General features: G+C 48.2%; 1 protein-coding gene across 2 annotated transcripts; it reads right to left on the reverse strand.

Annotated features, from left to right (window-relative positions):
* Positions 1-140: 140 nt before the first annotated feature.
* On the reverse strand, positions 141-15,901 carry LOC131811140 (serpin B8-like). Of its 2 annotated transcripts, XM_059139338.1 has the most exons (7): positions 15,654-15,901; positions 9,908-10,085; positions 8,715-8,852; positions 6,657-6,774; positions 4,861-5,003; positions 3,392-3,544; positions 141-1,857 (listed from the first exon to the last, which is right to left on the reverse strand). In XM_059139338.1, exons 2-7 carry the CDS (start codon positions 10,073-10,075, stop codon positions 1,453-1,455), a joined length of 1,125 nt encoding a protein of 374 aa, XP_058995321.1. In that variant the 5' UTR covers positions 10,076-10,085; positions 15,654-15,901; the 3' UTR covers positions 141-1,452. The 2 variants fall into 2 exon arrangements, with proteins under 2 accessions (XP_058995321.1, XP_058995322.1); XM_059139339.1 differs by lacking the exons at positions 9,908-10,085; positions 15,654-15,901 and adding an exon at positions 7,426-7,511 and having other exon boundaries at positions 8,715-8,854.
* Positions 15,902-18,185: the final 2,284 nt, after the last annotated feature.

An 18,185-nucleotide genomic window follows, 5' to 3' on the forward strand; every position in this document is an offset into this window, starting at 1 on the left:
TCGCTGCCTCTAATAAATAAAATCTTTTTAAAAAATAGCAAAAAGAACTATAATATGAATGGTTCACGTGACTGTGAACTGTGAATCCAAAACAGAGTCAGGATATAACACTCATAGAAAAAAAAAATAGCCAGCAGCAGTTAGCAGTAGTGTAAATGGTCATGTTTAGGTGGGGAGGTTGTAAACCAGGACAACTTTCTGGAGACCAATTTGGAAGCAGTCGCAAAAGGTCCCCAACTTTTATCTTGACAGTATCATTCAGAATATTTCTTTTAAAATATTAAAAATGCGAGCAAATATTTAATATATTCATAAGAGTATATAATTTTAATTATCTGAATTGTCTAAAAGTAGATCCAATAATAGAAAATATACAGAGATACAATTTGACATATCAAATTATGACATAGATAATTATCTTGAGGAGAGTTTATGTCAAGTAAGGGTAGAAATAGCTACAGAAGTCTGTAATTAACATGCTAAAATGTTTATAATGTTTGTATTTGCATACACAGAATAGGATTAACTATAATTAGTATTGATTTCACAGTGATAGAATTGTGGGTGACTTCAGTGTTCTCTGGTACTTTTCAATAGTTTCTAAATTGCTACCAAAATACAAATCCTTTTTTAAGCCAAAACAAATACCGTAGGGAAAAAAAAAACATACTGTAGGGAGGGCCATGCTGGAGCCACACATGACTTGTATGTGGCTTACATAGAGGGTCAGCTGTCCTGACAGGTGCTTCACATGAAGGTCCTGGGGCAGGGAGGGGGCGGTGCTTCAGACAAGGAGGGCATGGAGGAGACTAAAGGGCATGGCTTGTTCGGAGCTCTGCCTCCTAGCGCAGGCCTGAAGGTTTATGGCAAGAAGATCTGAAGGAGTTGTCTCCATGAGGGACTGTGTGAGATTTGGGACATGCAGGACAGTCTGTGGGATCCTGACAGGGCAGAGACAGGGTGGCTGCAGGCTTTCCATCAGGGCGTTCCCCTCTGGCTGTGTGTGCAGTGGCACTGGGCTCTGGCATTTCCACGGGAGCCTGGCAGCGGAGGGGGACAGAGCTCTGAGATCACTGCAGGATGAGAATGCGTAGAGAGGGCGGGTATGTGGATCCTTGACGTGCTCCTCCAGATGCCCACAAACGACAAGAACAGATTCTGAGAGGAGCAGGCCGTCCTCTCACAGGCAGGTGAGGGCAGAGCCAATGAGAAAGAGGAGCTGCCCAAACCCTCCAGAACACACACAGTCTTCTCCACCCCAAACTGCACACATGTGATGCCTCAGTTTCCTCAGCAGCTGTGGAATCCCCGGTGAGGACATTCACACAGACTTTGCAGATGCACACTCTTCGTTTGGGCATCCAAACCACCACACCAGTTGAGTCCCAGGAATCTGTATTAAGACAAGGTTGGCAGAAGCAAAAGGAGGGTGTTTATAGTGACTGCACCTCCCTATGGAGAGCAGAACCTGCCACAGAACAAAATGCTGCTGGTGCTGCGGTGTGTGATGAAGAAAAGGAAAGGGTGGTCTGCACAAAATCTTGGTTCGGGTCTGATGCTCCGAGCGTTCCTGACCACAGCTGTGGCCCCCGCCGCCTCCGTGCCCTCCTCGTTCACCTCTACAAAGCACTTGTGTGCCACCTTGGACACGGGCACATTCTTCTTAGCTGACATTCCAGAAAAGTCTGCCTTGGCTTCCTCAAACGCATCAGTCATACCTAAACTTCGAAGAAAAGATTCCAAGTCGTAACTCTCCTCCAGCTTCAGTCGGGGAAGGAAAACTTGAACTTTATCCTTAGTCATCTTCTCTGGATTTGTCCAGTCTCTGAACTTCTCATACGTAAGTGCTTTTTCCACCTGAAAAAAATAGTCATTGAATCTTAAAATATAAACGACAAACCTGGTGCCCTTCTCTCCACTCAGCTCCCCACCCGCCCAGGACATACAATGACAGGAGTTCTGGTCCTAGACAATCTACAGATTTTCCCTTTGTATACACACTAAAAATTTTCCCTCAAATTCTCATCTTTTTCGCTGTTTTATGGATATAAAAGGAAAACAGCTTAAAAAAAAATGCAGAGAGAGAAGAGATTTTTTAATTACCTGTACCAAACTCACTTCAAATGTTTATAGTTTGGAAAGTTCTCATAACCAAGAGATTGTATTCATGTGATGCACATTAGTGTGAATTAGAGATTGTTTGACCAAAAAAAAAAAAACAGAGCACGGCTCAGAACTCTGACAGGCGAGCAGGAAAATCAGGGATTATCCAAACAGGAAGGAGGATGTGGCTTCTGGGGAGGGGAGAGTGGAGATGGAGAATTCAACAACGCTGCAGCTCCTGGCATTCTTGTTCATCTTCTGCCTTCCCTGGCATTCACTTCAAAACCTCCAAGACCCACCACTCTGTCCATCCGTACACAGTGAAGAAAGAAAGGAAGAAGGAACCTCCACTGCCTCTCCCTCTTCTCTTCACCACCGGCAGCCCAGGTGAAAGCTCTTCTCCATGGATGGCTATCTGGATATTAGCTCGAATTCCCAGACTCTTCTCATTTTGAGGAGCCATGACAGATCTCACCCTTGACTTATGCCAATAGCTTTCTGATTCCATAGAAAACCAGGGAAACTGGCCAGGTCCTGCCCTTGACATCCTGTGCATCCGTGTGCTGGAGCTGGCTGTACCTCTGGCAAGAGCCACTTATTAAACCCTCAGTCCCCTCACTCAGCCAGACACCACGACGAAGGCCACTCTCCAGCCCCAGAGAGCCCGCTAACAAGCCCGCTACTGGCCCTGACCTCCTTACAAATTGACTTTCTCGCACCCTGAACTTTGTTGCTTTTCTGTCGTGGGAAGAGATCGCTCTCCTCCTGTCTAAGGAATATTCCTCACCTGTCCTTGACACTCTTGCCCCCCTAAGTGCGTCCCTGACCAATAGCATCTGTACCACCTGGAATGTGGGCAGAAATGCAAAATGCCAGGCCCTCGAGGCCTGAATCAGAAACTGCCTTTTAACAGGCCACCTGGCGGAGTCCTACACACATTACTGCTTGAGAAGCACCGCCCAGATCCATCCCTCTCCTTGTCTAGCACTTTTGTTCGACCATTATTGGGACTCGACCAGCCCCTCCCGTCAGAATAAGGCACAGTGTTCTTAGAAGTTCGGAAGTCTGTCCTAGCGTCATCAGGACGGGGGCTCACCACCAGTTCCACTCCCGGATGCCCACTCACCGGAAACGCAAACCCATGGTCACCCTAGACATAACATGCTGCTCACCCAGGACTCCTAATAACCCTCAAGCGGACATTCCTCACGTGCTAGCAGACAGACGGACAGGAAAACATGAGCTGAGCCCGTGTCCACGGACTCTCAGACGCCCAGCCAGGGCTTACCACGGCGAGCTCAGTGTCGTCATCCGGCAGAAGAACCACCAAGCTGAGCTCCTGCCCCGCGTAGGGCAGCTCCAGCACCTGCGTGTGCGCCTCAGCCACGTACCCCGTTTTAAATTTAGCTTGCTTGAACATCATCTGCACTGTCTTTTTCTCCTAATGAAAAATACGGAATTAAAATCAGCTGAGAAATGAGCACGGCTTACAGAAAATGAGCTAAATCTCATTTGCACAAGCCCTCGGTCCATGTGAGAGAACTGTTATTTCCGTGTACTCTGCTGACAGAGGCGAAATGCTCACTGCGACATATTAGTATGGAATCCCATGTGCTCTTGTCCCAGCAGATCAACCATGACCCGATGAGCAAGAATAAAACTGACGGACACAGACATAATACCCCACATTATTTTTGGAAGAAGCTGTGGTTTTCTCTTCTGAGGAGATGTAGTTGGGAAGCACTCCCAGGGACCTTATAATTTAAGATTATTTATCCAAGTTAAATGGAGAACTAACTAATAGTCAGGTTTGGGGGCTGAAGGATACAGTAAGAAGAGATGGGTAGGCCACAGAGACTTCTATTTTTATTGTGAAAAGTTGCTCAGTTATATAACTGGCTATATCTTTGGTTTTCTTGGAGAGAAGACCTTGACAAGATTCGTAGTGTCCACTGATCCTAGAGCTTTTGTCAAATGTAGACTTTTAAATCTCTGTGCGACATGCCATCATCAGGTTGATGGAAGTCAAATTTCAAGCTAAGTGCTCTTGATGCCAACCATCATCATACCCTAAAGTGAAGGGACAAAAGCGTTTTTAAAGTTAGGTTCTAAGTTTAGAAATCTGATGATTTCTAAATCAGTCATGATGTCCAGCATGACGACTACAGTTACTAACACTGTAGTGAATATTAGAAATCTGCTAAGAGAGCAGGTTTCAGGTGCTCTCATCACAAAAATAACATGATAACCATGTGAGGAAAATGTGTGCTAACTGGCTGGACCAAAGCTATTATTTCTACGTGAATTATATCAAATCATTATCTCGTGCACATTATATACTATTTTTATTTTTTAAAAAGATCCAAAAATAAAGACAAAGTTTGCCTGAACATCTGTTAACACTTTTTTTCTTGTGTTCAGAACTGTATGGCTATAAGTTATCAGGCAATATATACACATAGTTGTCACTGATATTGTAAGAAGGTGTCTGTGTAAATAGAGATAGCAACGGTACAAGACAAACATAATTCCAAGGGTTGGAAGAAATTTTCTTTCAATCCAAATAATATGGCCGAAGATGCAAGGACGCAAACACACAACTGTCTTTTCTCTTCCCCTCTCCAATAAAAGATACATAGGGAGCAAGAAATTCACTCATAAATATAGTATGAAAACAAATTATTTTTTCCATTCATTCATAATCCTTCCCAGCATATTACTTGAAGTTAGCAGTACTCCCGAACAGTATTTCCCTACCTGGTTGACTTTAAAGGGCATTCCCCTTGTGTACTTCCTGTCAAACTGCTCGTTCCACTTTCCTTTGAAATAGATGGCATTCACGAGAACCAGCTTAGTCAGTGGATCCACGGTCCCAGCACCCAGGATCTCTGAAATCTTACCTGCAAAGAACATGAGAGAGGTTTATTGCCACGTGGGGGAGAAGGGAAGGGAACAGATGTTTTTTTCCAACAACTCTCCTGACATCTGAAGCTTGATTTGGTTGCCAGCCAGACTGGAATCCTGTTTTCCCAGAGGCCTGAGGAACAGGGCGTAGGCTGTAATGCTGTGCACGCACGCAGTGTGGATTACCCCCGCTGGTCCCTGAACAGCAGTCCTGAAGCAGGCAGGTCAACTCTCATTTTACCCTCAATTTACAGATGTAGAAATTCAGGTCAGAGCATTTGGCTGACATTTTGCCAATGTCACACAGGGGGGCAAGCGGCTGAGCTGAGACAAGGGCCTGCGAGTCTTACTTCTTCTAACTGTAAGCTTCCCAACCTCAGTGCCATAATTTTTCAACCATGTAGCTACTGGCATTTTAAGCCAGATCATCCTTTGTTGTGGGGGATGTCCTGTGCATTGTAGGATGTCCCGCCAGTAGCATTTCCCCAACTGGGACAACCACAGTGTCTTCACCGTTGGCAAATGTCACGTAGGGGCTGATTCTGGTTGAGAAGCATTGCTCCACGCCAACCTTCAAATCTCATTTAGGTGAGGAGAAGCTTCCGAAGGATGAAGGACTACAGACCTGTAAATGGGTGAGGGCAGTCCTCCTGAAGGCAGTGAATGCGGGAAGGAATTCAGGGGTACAACAGAGGGGCCCAAACTGAGTTCTCCAATGAGACCGGGGACAAGGTGACCCCCGATGTCCCTTGTGGCTCTAATATGGGGCAACATGCTGGCAGTCAATCTGATGAAGAGGAAGCGAGTGATGTAGGGAGAAGCTTCTGGCTTCCCTGGGGGACCCAGCACTGCTGGATCGACTGGAGAGCGAGGGACGACTGCACATACAATGTACGAAAACATGAAAAGCTCTGCCCTTCCGAAGACCATTACTTTATTGGCTTTCAGTATGATCGTGGGCGTTGCTGACACGGACACAGGGTGGGTGCACCCTAAAGCCTGAACGGATGTCCTAAAGCGTGCTAGGTGAGCACAGGAAGAAGTAAGAGATTTAACTCTCCCCCGCCCTTCTCGGTACCTCAGTCAAGCACTGGCGGAAATATTCCTGGTAAGACAGAGTGTGGTCCGGCCCAGGGAGGCTGCAGGCTCCATTTCCATTCTGGAAATGCAGTTCCAGAATCTGGAGCAAAGGTCACGCTCTGAGGGCACACACGGCCGCAGCGGGTGACCGAGGGAGGCGAGCCCTGCAGATAAAACCAGCTGCGCTCATGGCCACTGGGAGCTCACGGGCAAGGCCGGGCCACCTCAACCACAGCCTAAGTTGAAAGTCATGCTGCTCTCAGGGCATGACCAGGGCTCTCATCCCCTCCCCTCAGACAGAAGATTGCCCAGTCCCAAACAGGAAGCCTTCTGGGGGATCTTCCAGCACATTCCAGAGGGAAGGGGGTCTGAAACCCTCAGAGTCGGTTTACGTAGCTTTTAGAAATCAGCACTCCGCGACCTCACGAACCCGAGCAATAGAAGCGAACTGCCTCGCTGGCCTGGAAATCCCGCCAACACCCACGGGCCGACGCCGCGGAGGTCGCGCCCGCACCGATCCGGGCTGCGCCCCGCAACGCCCCAAGCGCGGCGCAGCGCACGCGCCTCACCTTCCGTCTTCTCGGTCACCCAGTCGTTGATGTGTCTCCTGCTCGCCTCTGTGTCTTCAGCGAACGACAGCTCCTCCAGCTCGGCCTGGTAGAACTCCTGACAGGATTCCCTGAAGGCCTGCGAACACAGGCGGGCCCTCTTCAGCCAAGTTCGCACCGGAGCGAAAACACTTCCTCTCTGAACCCGTGCGGGGTTCAAGTGCGGGGCGGCCTGCACTTGAAGGCTCATTCAAAGGAATGACAACAACGCGGCGACCGCCGCCACCGAGCGGGACCCCCGTGTCAGGGCCCGGGCACCGGGGGCTGAAGACGCGACGCTGGCCCTGAGGCGGCTCAGGGTCCGCGGAGAGCAACAAACAGCGCAGGGACACACAGATCCCACAAGCTTCCAGAACGTGGCCAGCGGTGCGCGTGCGCAGAACCGCCCCCTCCCTCCCTGCCGAGCACTTCCGCTCCACGCTGACTTCCGGTTTGATTTTCTATGTCTGCCCCGGACTCTCGCTTCGACCCGTTTTGATATCACCAACACCAGCTATGATGTCTGAGCTTTGTGAATGAGTGAGAGGCTCCCTGGGGGAACCAGATCATCCAGAAATCCTATAGGTCCCTCCAGCAGTGGAATTTGATAGGCCTAGATCACATGGGAGGCTGTTGGGGTGTGGTGGGGGATGGTTTAGGGAAACAGTGGCCTGGGGTGAGCCTTGGAATGTCCTTTGGGGTCAAGTCAGGAAGTACCTGTACCCAGTACATGAAAACCCGGATAACTCACCTCACAAAAACTTGGTGTCAGATATAATGTGCCTGGCAATTGGCTCCCATCCTCCGCCCATCTCCTGTTCTCAAATATTTTAGCTTCTACAGAAGAAAGAAAATGTAGAAAGAGGAGCCAAGCAACTGAGAAAATGGGAAGGTGGCTCCTTGTGTCCCCAGTACCCCCAATGACAGTCCCCAAAGATCAGGATGACATTCAAAAATGAACATCAATTAATCAAGATTCCTGAGATCATTAATGCCTGTCCTAGAAGACCCAGAATTATCTCCAATGATATTCAAGCCCAGAGCGAGTGACTTCCATGGGGTTGCACCCAACAGGAGCCAGAACAGGGATGTATCTGAATCTCACAGAAAAATCCTTGGAATTGCCAGCCAGGAATATAGCTGGTTTTGCCCAGATCTCTTCGTTAATCTGAGGTAGTGACACTCTGCATGGGTATAACATATTTTTTTGGCCTTCACTCATTGCATGATGGCAAGCTTTTACTGGACCAGAGAACTTGAGAATTATATGCTTTAGTACTTAGGAAGTGCACAGATTTAAAACCTCAGTTTTAAGGCCCAATTTTAATTTTCAAAAGACTATTCTGTCAGTAGTGTGGAAGAACCTGGCTGGACTTGGAGAGATTCATCAGGAAAGAATCAAAATAATGATGTAGGAGATCCAGTGAGAGTCTGGACCCAGGCAGTGGTGGTGGTGATTCAGAAGAGGGGACAAATTTAGGAGGCCTTGAGAGACTAGCTCTGCCAGAACCACCCAATAACCAAAGGTGAGCTTGGGGACAGCCAGGTAAACACACAGGACTATGTGGTCACTGAGGCTTGGGGGATCAAGGCGAAGAAGCAGGTCTGCGTGCAGGAAGATAAGACATACTGAGATTGATATCTGGAAGGGATCTATCAAAAATAACTTTGGGGTGACTGGGTAGCTCAAATCAGTTAAGCATCTGTCTTGGGCTCAGGTCATGATCTCAGGGTCCCAGAATCAAGCCCTGCTTTGGGCTCCCTGCTCGGCAAGGAGTCTGCTTCTCCCTCTCCCTCTGACCCTCCTCCCTGCTTGTGTGCTGTCTCTCTGTCCCAAATAAATAAAAACTTCTTAAAAACAAAAACAAAAACTTTAAAAAGGACATACTTCAGAGGCAATCATAAAATTCAAAATTAGAATTATAAAAGTACAATTCAAAGCACATTTTTTAAGCAACAGAATTATACTTTATCTCTGTTCTTCAGCAGTTTCTACCTCATTTGCCATTTTTTTAACATGAGTGCATGAGGACAACTTACAGGAAGGAAGTCACACGTCTTCTCTCCAAAGAGTCTGTTGGCAGTTATGAGCAAGTACTGAGTGCCAGACTTGTTAACCTCCTTGAGCAGGGACCGGAAACCTTGGTGAATTTCTCCACCTCTGTTCAAACAAAGCGCCTGGTAACAGACAAGGACACGACTTGTAACTTTGCCATCTTGCTCCCACAAAGAGCTATTTCCAATGAGCCCTGTGCTAAAAATCACAAATGATCCCATCTTGAAAGGCAATGGCATTGGGTTTAACCATCCTACAGCACCTTTCCACCTGGGCACTGCTGACATTTGGGGCCAGATACTCTGTGGCAGGGCCTAGGCTGTGCCTTAGACATTTTGCAGCATTTCTGGCCTCTGGCCACTAGATGTCAGTGGCACCTCTCAGACAATCAAGCTGCTCAGGACAGTGGCAAATGTCGCTCTGGTGTGTAAACCCACTTAGAAAGGCAGGTGTGAAAACTCAGGAGGAAGACGGAACAGAACAGAACAAAGAGATGGCTGGAATGAATCCAGCACAACCCGGGGAACACAAGAATAAGCAGAAATCAACAGCAAATACTGAAGTAATTTCACAGAAGTCCTGTAGACCAGACTGGGACTTCTACGTCAAGTTAGAGTGGAAATTAAGGTTGTTCCTCTGTCTCGCAATGGCTCCAGTCCAAAGCCTCCCTCTGCCAGAGACCTGGAAGAAACCACTGCCCCCCCCCCAAGCTGCCATCCCCAGAGACACTTCCAAAGGGCACCCACGCACCCCTGCTGTCAATGGAGAAGTCATGTGCATTGGCAATGTTCTGGGACACTCACAAGACCATCAGAGAAACTTAAGATAACAAAGAGGTTAAAGACTACATCCCTAAGGTACTTGCCACTACTTCCTTTGTAGCTCAAGTCCCACAGAACCCGTTTTAGATCAATCAGATTATACAATTCCTCTCAATAATTCCGGAGATGGAAGTCCACATTTGTGTTGCTTTCTTCTAGTGTATAATCATACACTAGAGCCCATTTAACAGCAAGTTCGTTCAAACAGCTACATTTCAATTTGATATTTAACGTGAGCCAAAATTTAAAATGTAACAAAGGTGAAATTTGGGGACTTTTTTTTTTGTGGGGTTTTTTTTGTTTTGTTTTTTGTTGTTTTTTTTGGGGGGGGGGGGACAGAATGCTAGCATGCCTACCTGGGACATCTGGGCAGCGGTGTTTCCTTTGGCCCCCATGAAGACCATAGCCAGGGCTGAGGAGATGCTCAGAGGGGAGAAGAACACATTTCGGGAGCTGTCCTCTTCACCCAACATTTTCAATAAGTTGATGGCAAAACTGCCATTTGCTTCATAGAGATCGTCCATGAGGGAAGGTCTGTGAGGAAAGCACAACACGGAGGCACATCAGTCATGCCCCCTGTTACGTCATTGAGGCTATTAGCACCCGTCGGTAGACACAGCGTGTGGTCAAAAAATAACTGCTCCCTCCCGCAGACGCCCACGTAGAACCTCCCAAAACTCTGTTATCTTGCTCAGCATCAGGCACCTTGCAGATGTAAGGGACTGCATTAAGGATCTTGAAATGGGGAGACTGTCTGCAGAAAAGAGGTGGGCTCAGTGTAATCACTGGGTCCTTAGAAGAGGAAGGCAGGAGGGTCAGAGTCAGAGGAGGAGATGCAACAACAGAAGCAAAGGTCAAAATGGCGCGAGGCCAAGGACCAAGGAATGCAGGCAGCCTCTGGGAGCTGCAAAAGGCAAGAAGAGCCTGAATTCCTCCTCATTCCACAGCCACACTCTTGCTGCAAGTTCTCCCTCGGTTTGGGGTCTCTGGTATAATCCAGAAAGTGTCCTACTATAAAGAAATCTTCATAAATAAAAACGACATGTCTGTCACCGTGTCATGTGGAATCAACTGGATGGATTTCAACAAATTTTAAGGGTGGGTTTAGGATGATCTGACCTAAAATATGGGCTACTGGGAAAACAGCTCATTTTGAATCAGGAGGACTCTAAAAAGATGCACTGCTTTCCGTGGAGTGGCTGAAACAGGGCTGGCGAGCAGGCACGGGAGCCCATAAGCAGGGAAATAAAACATGAGGTTCAAATCTCAAGTCATCGGGTGGGCACTTTGAGTCAAAGGCATCAATTCCAAGATCAGCCTGACCGATCCAGCCTTGACCTTCCCCCAACTTGAAGAGACTTTTTTTTTTTTTTTCTAAATATTTTATTTATTTATTTGACAGAGAGAGATCACAGGTAGGCAGAGAGGCAGGCAGAGAGAGAGGAAGGGAAGCAGGTTCCCTGCTGAACAGAGAGCCCAATGTGGGACTCGATCCCAGGACCCTGAGATCATGACCTGAGCTGAAGGCAGAGGTTTAACCCACTGAGCCACCCAGGCACCCCTTGAAGAGACTTTAGACACACTCCTTCCTGCCTCTCGATGACCTCCCTTTCCTTAGAGCATTTACTTTAGACAACTTGTCCCTGTAATTGTTTCTCTGCTCTTTTGAGATAGAAATATTTTGAAAGCCTCTCTCCTGTTTTCAACCCTCTCTCCTGTTTCTCAATCCCTCAAACCCTTTCCTATAAAAATGGAATTATCAAGGAAGACAGCACCCTTACCTCCCAGTCTCTATGGGAGGGCAGGAGCAGAAGCGGCCCCCCTGCTCCAAGATGAGAGATATTATTACAGCCTCTTAATTATTATAATTTCAGCAAGCTGTTACAAGTCCTGCATTAATTGTTTATTTCTCTTCTGCCTTCTAGAACCCTGGACTACTATTCAATAAATTCTTAAAGTTCATCAACTCCTCTTGGTTTCCCGGACTCTCTTTGCTGTTCCAGGTGAAAACGTTCTAGAAAATAAAATATAAATCGTCACCCATAATCCCATGACTCTGCAAGCTACTTTTTTTCTATGATGTTATCCTTTTCTCCCCTCTCTTTGCATGTATGTTTTTAACTCGCAAGTTTTAAAGCTACACAAGAAAAATAGATTCCAGTTTGGAAAACCAGCAAATAAGGAATACCAAAAGCACTAGAATCTCTGCCTCCAGTAAGAGTCATCACACATCTGGGCAGTTTGACCAACCAGTGGATGGTCATGTGGTACTTTTTCTTTCAGTTTCACAGAAGATTGGCTGTGCCTCCTAGAGCATTCTTGCGTCTGTACCTCATTAGGCCTTCCTTGGGGGAGGGGGGCGGGGGCACGCGTCCTGGATTTCTCAGGGGCAGGAGAGGAAAGAGGAACTCAGCGGGCGAGAAGAGAACAGGGAGACAACTGCTTCAACCCGAGCCTCCGATTGCTGACTGGTTCCTTGAAAGCTTCTTCCTAAAATATTTTTTTCAAGAGAAGACATACCATGGCTCTGATTTAGGAAGAAAAAAAAAAAAAGTGATGTCAAACAAACAAGTTAAAGGCTCTGCTCTAAATACAGACTCTACAACAGCTCCAAGCAGGGCAAATTCAGGTTTAAAAGAAATGATTTAAAACATCAACCAAGGGGTGCCTTGGGGGCGGGGGTTACTCAGGAGGTTAAGCAGCGGACTCTTGGTTTCCTTGGTTTCGGCTCAGATCACCACCTCCGGGTCCTGGGATGGAGCCCCACGTGGTCTTATCAGGCTCTGCTCTGGAGTGAGTCTGCTTCTGGATTCTCTCTCCCTCTGCCCCTTCCCCTGCTTGTGCTCTCTCGATCTCAAATAAACAGGTAAATCTTTAATAAATAAGTAAGTGAGTAATAAAGCATTAACCAAGAGAGGACAGTAGTGACAAAGTTTACCCAGAAGCATGCTATGCTGGGCAGGTGGTTTCGTGGACATAGTCCTCACGGCCCTCGCTCCAGAGCTTTCCGCTGCAGGGCCTGAACAGGCAGGCTGCGAGTGTGCAACAGCCCATGCGTCTGCAGTGGGCAAGTCCCACGAGAAAGAGCAGCGTGCAGCGTGCAGCCTGCCTGCAGGCCACCTCCGGGCCTCAAGTTTCCCTGCCTTACACTGGAGGACTTTTCAGAAAACAGCTAGGAGCCAGGGGGATGCAAACTGCACGGCATTCGGCCCACCACAAGGTGGCACCAAAGAGACCCAGAGGTACCAGGAGGTGACAGACACAAACACATCTGGATTTGATCCTACCTGAGCCTAGGGTTAGGCTGCTCAGTGTGAGTGGTGTGTGTGTGTGTATGTGTGTCTGTGTGTGTGTGTGTGTGAGAGAGAGAGAGAGAGAGAGTGTGTGTGTGTGTGTGTGTGTCTGCTGTCCTGCCTGCACAGGCAAAGGAGGGTACTAGAAATTTCAGCTTAACATTTTAATGCTCTTAATGTCAAATGCCTACTTCTGGTTTCTTCCACCGTTCTTCTTCCTTCAGTTCATTTCCACAGGGGCAGGTGCTGGCCAGTAGCACAGTGTTTCCCATCAGCGTCTACCTCACAGCAAGGACACCCTGGCTCACGCTCACCAGGCGGGCACCTCGGGAGTGTGTCCCAAGTCCCACCTGTCAAGAGGCAGGAGCAGAAGCAGGATAACCCAATGACTCTCTTTCCCCCAGTCTCATGTGCACATTAAACTTTCAAGGGGGTGTACCTGAAACAAAGTGGAACTTGCCCAATAAATCTAAAAAGAAATGAATTTCGCAGCACCTAGATGGCTCAGTTGGTTAAGCATCTGCCTTCAGCTCAGGTCATGATCCCAAGGTCCTGAGATTGAGTCCTGCATTGAGCTCCCTGCTCAGTGGAGAGTCTGCTTTCCCCTCTCCCTCTGCCTCTCCCCTGCTCATGTGCTCTCTCACTCACTCAATCTCAAATAAATAAAATCTTTTAAAAAATAAAAAGGACTTTCAATATGATACAAATTTCAATATAATATGAAACAATACCTCTGGGTACCAGTACACCATCCCACTGTGTCATAAAAACACAGCAATGTGGAAAGGTTTGATTTCCAGCCTATAAAATGAATTGGCATTAAACTAGTTTTTCTTTTAGTGGTGAGAGAAGTCCGGATCGTTAAAGACTGTCCAAGGCTCTCACTGTAAGGGCAGAAGAGTCGGCAGCAAAAGCAATGCCTTCTGCTTCCAAGGAAGAGACACTGCTGTCTTCCTGGGGCCCCGACCACCTGTGGTCTCCCTGCTCCACTCCGCCTTCCCACGGACACCTCCAAAAGTGAATCTATACAAAGAACATTTATTGTAGAACTTTGCTTACATGGTTTAGAGAAGAAAATGAACACTAAAGACCATAATTGCTGATGGGGCGCTCCTCCTCCCCACCGGAGAAACGCAAACAAACCTAAACGTGTGGTTTCAAGCCAGCCTGCACTCGGTCACCTGGTAAATTTACAAAGTGCTACGGAAGTCCCCAGAGATAGAAGCAGAATTAATTCTCCTTAGAAGCTCAGGAGATGAGGGGTGGCTGGCTTTCACACATTGGACCAGGAATGCCTGTGCGGTGGTGAAAGGGGAGGTGAGTGCTGCGGGTGCAGGGGTGGGATTGGCAGCAGAGAGAGGGTGGCGATGGTGCAGGTCTGTGTACTGCGGAGGGACCAGAGGGACTGGGTCACTGCCCCAGTGAGGTCACCCGCCTGCCAGACCCCTGCCATCCGCTAAAGGAAAATAACTTTGCAATACCCAGCCCTCTGTTTTGCTATAACTTCCTTGTCCTCACTCCCGTCTGCTTCTAAGTCTTGGATTTTTGAAGAGCTCCTCAGAGCTCCTTTCTACCTGCTAGACTGGGTGCCGCCCCACTCCAACTCCCCTGTGCTCCGATGAACTGAATTTTTAAACATGCCTCCGTTTATCTTCTAACAAACTCCTAGGTCATGGATGCTTGGGGCGGCCGTGACCCACTGGAAATTTATATGAGGAGCCAGATGGAATGTGGAAGGTGATACATTCTATTTGAGACGTGCAGACTTGGTACAGGGCCTGGATCCCTGCAACAAAGACAGCCGAGGGATGTTTGTAAATCCAGACAGGTTACTGAGTCGGGCACAAGTCCCGGAGCAAGAGACTGGGGGCCCTGAGCACCCAGGCTGCGGGAGATCCTAGGCAAATGGGATGAAATTACAACGTACAGAGAGGCATAAGAGGAGAAACTCACCTGCAAATGTCTGGTATTTGCAGGTAGGAAGAGGAAGAGACAAGGGCGGAAGCCCGGGGCAGGGCCCGAGAGAGGCTCGCCCAGCCGCGGGAGCAGGAGCTGGGGAGAACCCGGGAAGGGGGAGTCCATTCAGTCACCTACTGTGGCTGCGGGCCAGGTGGAAACAGCAAGGGAGCATATTCGCAAACTGGGGAAAAGCAGCCAATAAAGAGCAGGTGAAAGAAAGAAAAAGAGAAAAAAGAATATGGAAGAAAAACAGGATAAAGGAAGGAAGGGGAAGCCTGGAGGGAGGGAAGAGGCAGGGGGAGGGGCCTGCCCTCGCGGGAGGTGGCGCGGGAGGTGGCGCTGACCCAGCACCTCCCCGGAACTTGCCCAAGGCGCCCTGGAAATTCCAGGCGAGGCGGCCCGCGGCGCCCCGGCCTCGCTGCTGCGCCCTGCGGCGGCTCCCACGCACCCTCCCCAAAGCTCCCGCCCAGCCGTCTCCGCACCAGCACCCCGGGCTCGGGCGACCCGCCTCTCCCTCCTGCCGGCAGATCGCAGCGCGGTGGCGTGAGCCCGCCGCGGTGTCACTCCCCCTCGGGGGACACCCCCCCCCCCCCCCCGCTCCGGCGCTCGCCGCCAAGGCCGGCCGCGCCCTCAGCCACCTTAGAGCCGCGCGCACAGCTGCCCCGCCGCGGTCGGGTCCGATCACCCCCCACCACCACCCTGCCCACAGCGCCGCGTCCTCTCCTCCTGCTCCGCGCTCCGCATCCGCCCCCGGGCCGCCTCCCTCCCGCCCCCGCGTCCTGCCGCGCTCCCGGCGGGGGAGCCTCCGCCCGGGGAACCTGGGGACCCGCGCGCTGCCCGGCCCGGGTACCTGGGAGATTCCGGCTCCGGCGGCGGCGGCGGCGGCGGCTCCAGCTTGCTGCGAGCTTCCCGGCGGCTTTGATCCTGGGCGAGGCTTCCGGCGGGTGACTCAGAGCGGTCCGCAGTGCCTGGCACCCAGCGCGTCCGCGGGAGGGGCCCGAGCCGCTCCCGCGGGACCTGCGTGCACGCGGCCTGGTGGGGGAGGCTGGGCCGCGACCTCCGAGGGCGTCGGCCGAGTCCCTCCCCAAAGGGGACTGGTTTGTTTTCCCGGGTTAGTCCGCGCAGTGTTCGTGTTTGGTGCGTGTGCGCAAGAGCAGTGTCAACATCGGGTCTTCACTTCGGAAATTAACTAAAAGCAGGAGCAGAGTTTAAAGGTTCTTAAAGCCAGTGGCTTCCAGACGGTTTTGGTAGGACACCCACCAAGACAGGTTTTGAGCACGATCTCCGGTTTCAGTATTCGTGTTTAGATGGGCTAATACGCTAAATACTAATATATGACAAACGCTATAAAAACATAAAAATTTCAAAGGATAAAAAATACTATTAGAAGTACATTCTTTTGCACTCAAAAAAATTTCAATATTTGATGAGGTCACAGTGACTGAATAAGTGTTTATTTTAACCTTAATTTAACACTTTGAAGTACAATAATTTAAAGACCTGCTTTTAAACTCAATTTATTTCTAAAGGTGGATTGAAAGCTGTCACAATGCTTCCCAGGAAATGGGTTGATTAAAGTAGAATAAAGTCGTCACCATTGGTTCTGCTGACTAAACGTTGACACTTGATTTTCATTCATATAGTAACTGTACAAAGATTTTTGGTTGAGATCTAAATATTAAAAATCTATATATCCTCTTGAAAATCATTGGCTTTTGCAAACCCAGATTTTTCAGCGTGTACTTTCAGTATTTGAACAGTTAGAAGCCCACTAAATCTTTTTTTTTTTTTTTTTTGGAAGGTTTTTGTGAAGTTTAGAAAATTATATTTTGCAAGTTTTTAAGTGCCCATATTTGAGAGTTTTAACATCTTTTTCTAATAATGAGATCATACAAGTGATGAGGGAGCAGGAGGCTGGCTGAGGACAAAGCAAAAGCTGGCGCCTTGCCCCCCCACCCCACCCCACTCTCCATCAGCTCCCCCTCTGTCATATGTGTAGCATCCCTCAGGCAGCCCTGACTTCCATGAACAATAAGCAAATAGTTAACTTGCAGAGCTCACAATCCTGCTAGACAGGAGTCTCCCTTGGCTTACAAATGTCCTAAATTTCACTAACAAAGACGATTGGTAGCAGAATTGTGACACCCCACCAAAAAGTCTCCCAACTATCTTAATGTTAATGGCTGGTCTAGAGACAACATTGATCCAGCCCCAAGGGCAAGGCTTCCGGCAGGCCTGGAACATCCTGGCACCTTGTAGGCCCTCTTTAGCATATGAAAACTCCACTGATACCTCCCTTCCCCTCACCTTCCCCCAACCGCAGGGTATATAACATGCCGACCCTCACAACCCGGGGCAGCCGCATCTCCGCCTGCCCACGGGCCCTCTCCCCGTGCTCTAATAAATCACCTTTTGCACCAACGATGTCTTAAGAATTCTTTCTTTAGTCGTCGGCTCCGAACCTTATCACCCCACCAAACCTGACTTAGGTTCTGGGACTTCATCACAAGGACAGAAAACATGCCAATGGATGTTCTCAAATGATCCCTTTACAATCCTTCAAAAGTGGTTGATTGCACATTCATAGATAAAACACACCTTTACCTGAAGGCAATCAGTCAACAGCATTTTTTTTTAAATACTTGCTAGGGCTTCTACTGGTAACAGCCACTTAGCATCACAGAAAAGGTCAGCACATTTGGAACACTAGACTTTTTAAAAAGAAAATAGTAATTAACTAATAATAATTAACTATTGTTAATTGATTAACTAATATTAGTTAACTGATCCCTAACTTCCCACCAATGCCATGTGTTGTGACCACTGCCCAGGAACCCTTTCTAGTCCCCCAGGCTGCTCTGCTGTGAGCAACAGACAGGAGATTGGAAACTGTGTGACTCTGGAGTTCACTGTTTTAATCACTATGCTACACTATGACCTCCCAAAAAGAAAGTAGTGGTGGAGAGCACATTAAAGTTATCATTTTAAAGCATAAAACTCACAAGTATAAAAACTATCGGTTTCCGATGCTGGTAAGGTCAGACAGGCATGACTTCTTATTCTCCATAAACAATGCTGAAAATTGGGTGCCAATTACTTCCAGAATTGTGTTTAAAGAAAAAAAGAAGAAGAAGAAGAAGAAATGAAATGAAAAGAAAAAAGAAAAGCATGGGTGGAATAAGAAAGAAAAAGAAGAAATTGCTGTGAAAATATACTTTCTGAATCAAAATTGCATTTCAAGGAATTTCACTGAAAGTAAAACGCACAAACATGGATTAAATATTATGCGGAATGATGACCCATTCATCCTTTTTTCATGTGCACAGAGAAAATCAGCAAATGCCCAACAACAGAACAGATCGGATTCTATCACATCCATGAT

This window comes from Mustela lutreola, chromosome 11, assembly GCF_030435805.1.
Source record: "Mustela lutreola isolate mMusLut2 chromosome 11, mMusLut2.pri, whole genome shotgun sequence".
Classification (NCBI taxonomy): domain Eukaryota; kingdom Metazoa; phylum Chordata; class Mammalia; order Carnivora; family Mustelidae; genus Mustela; species Mustela lutreola.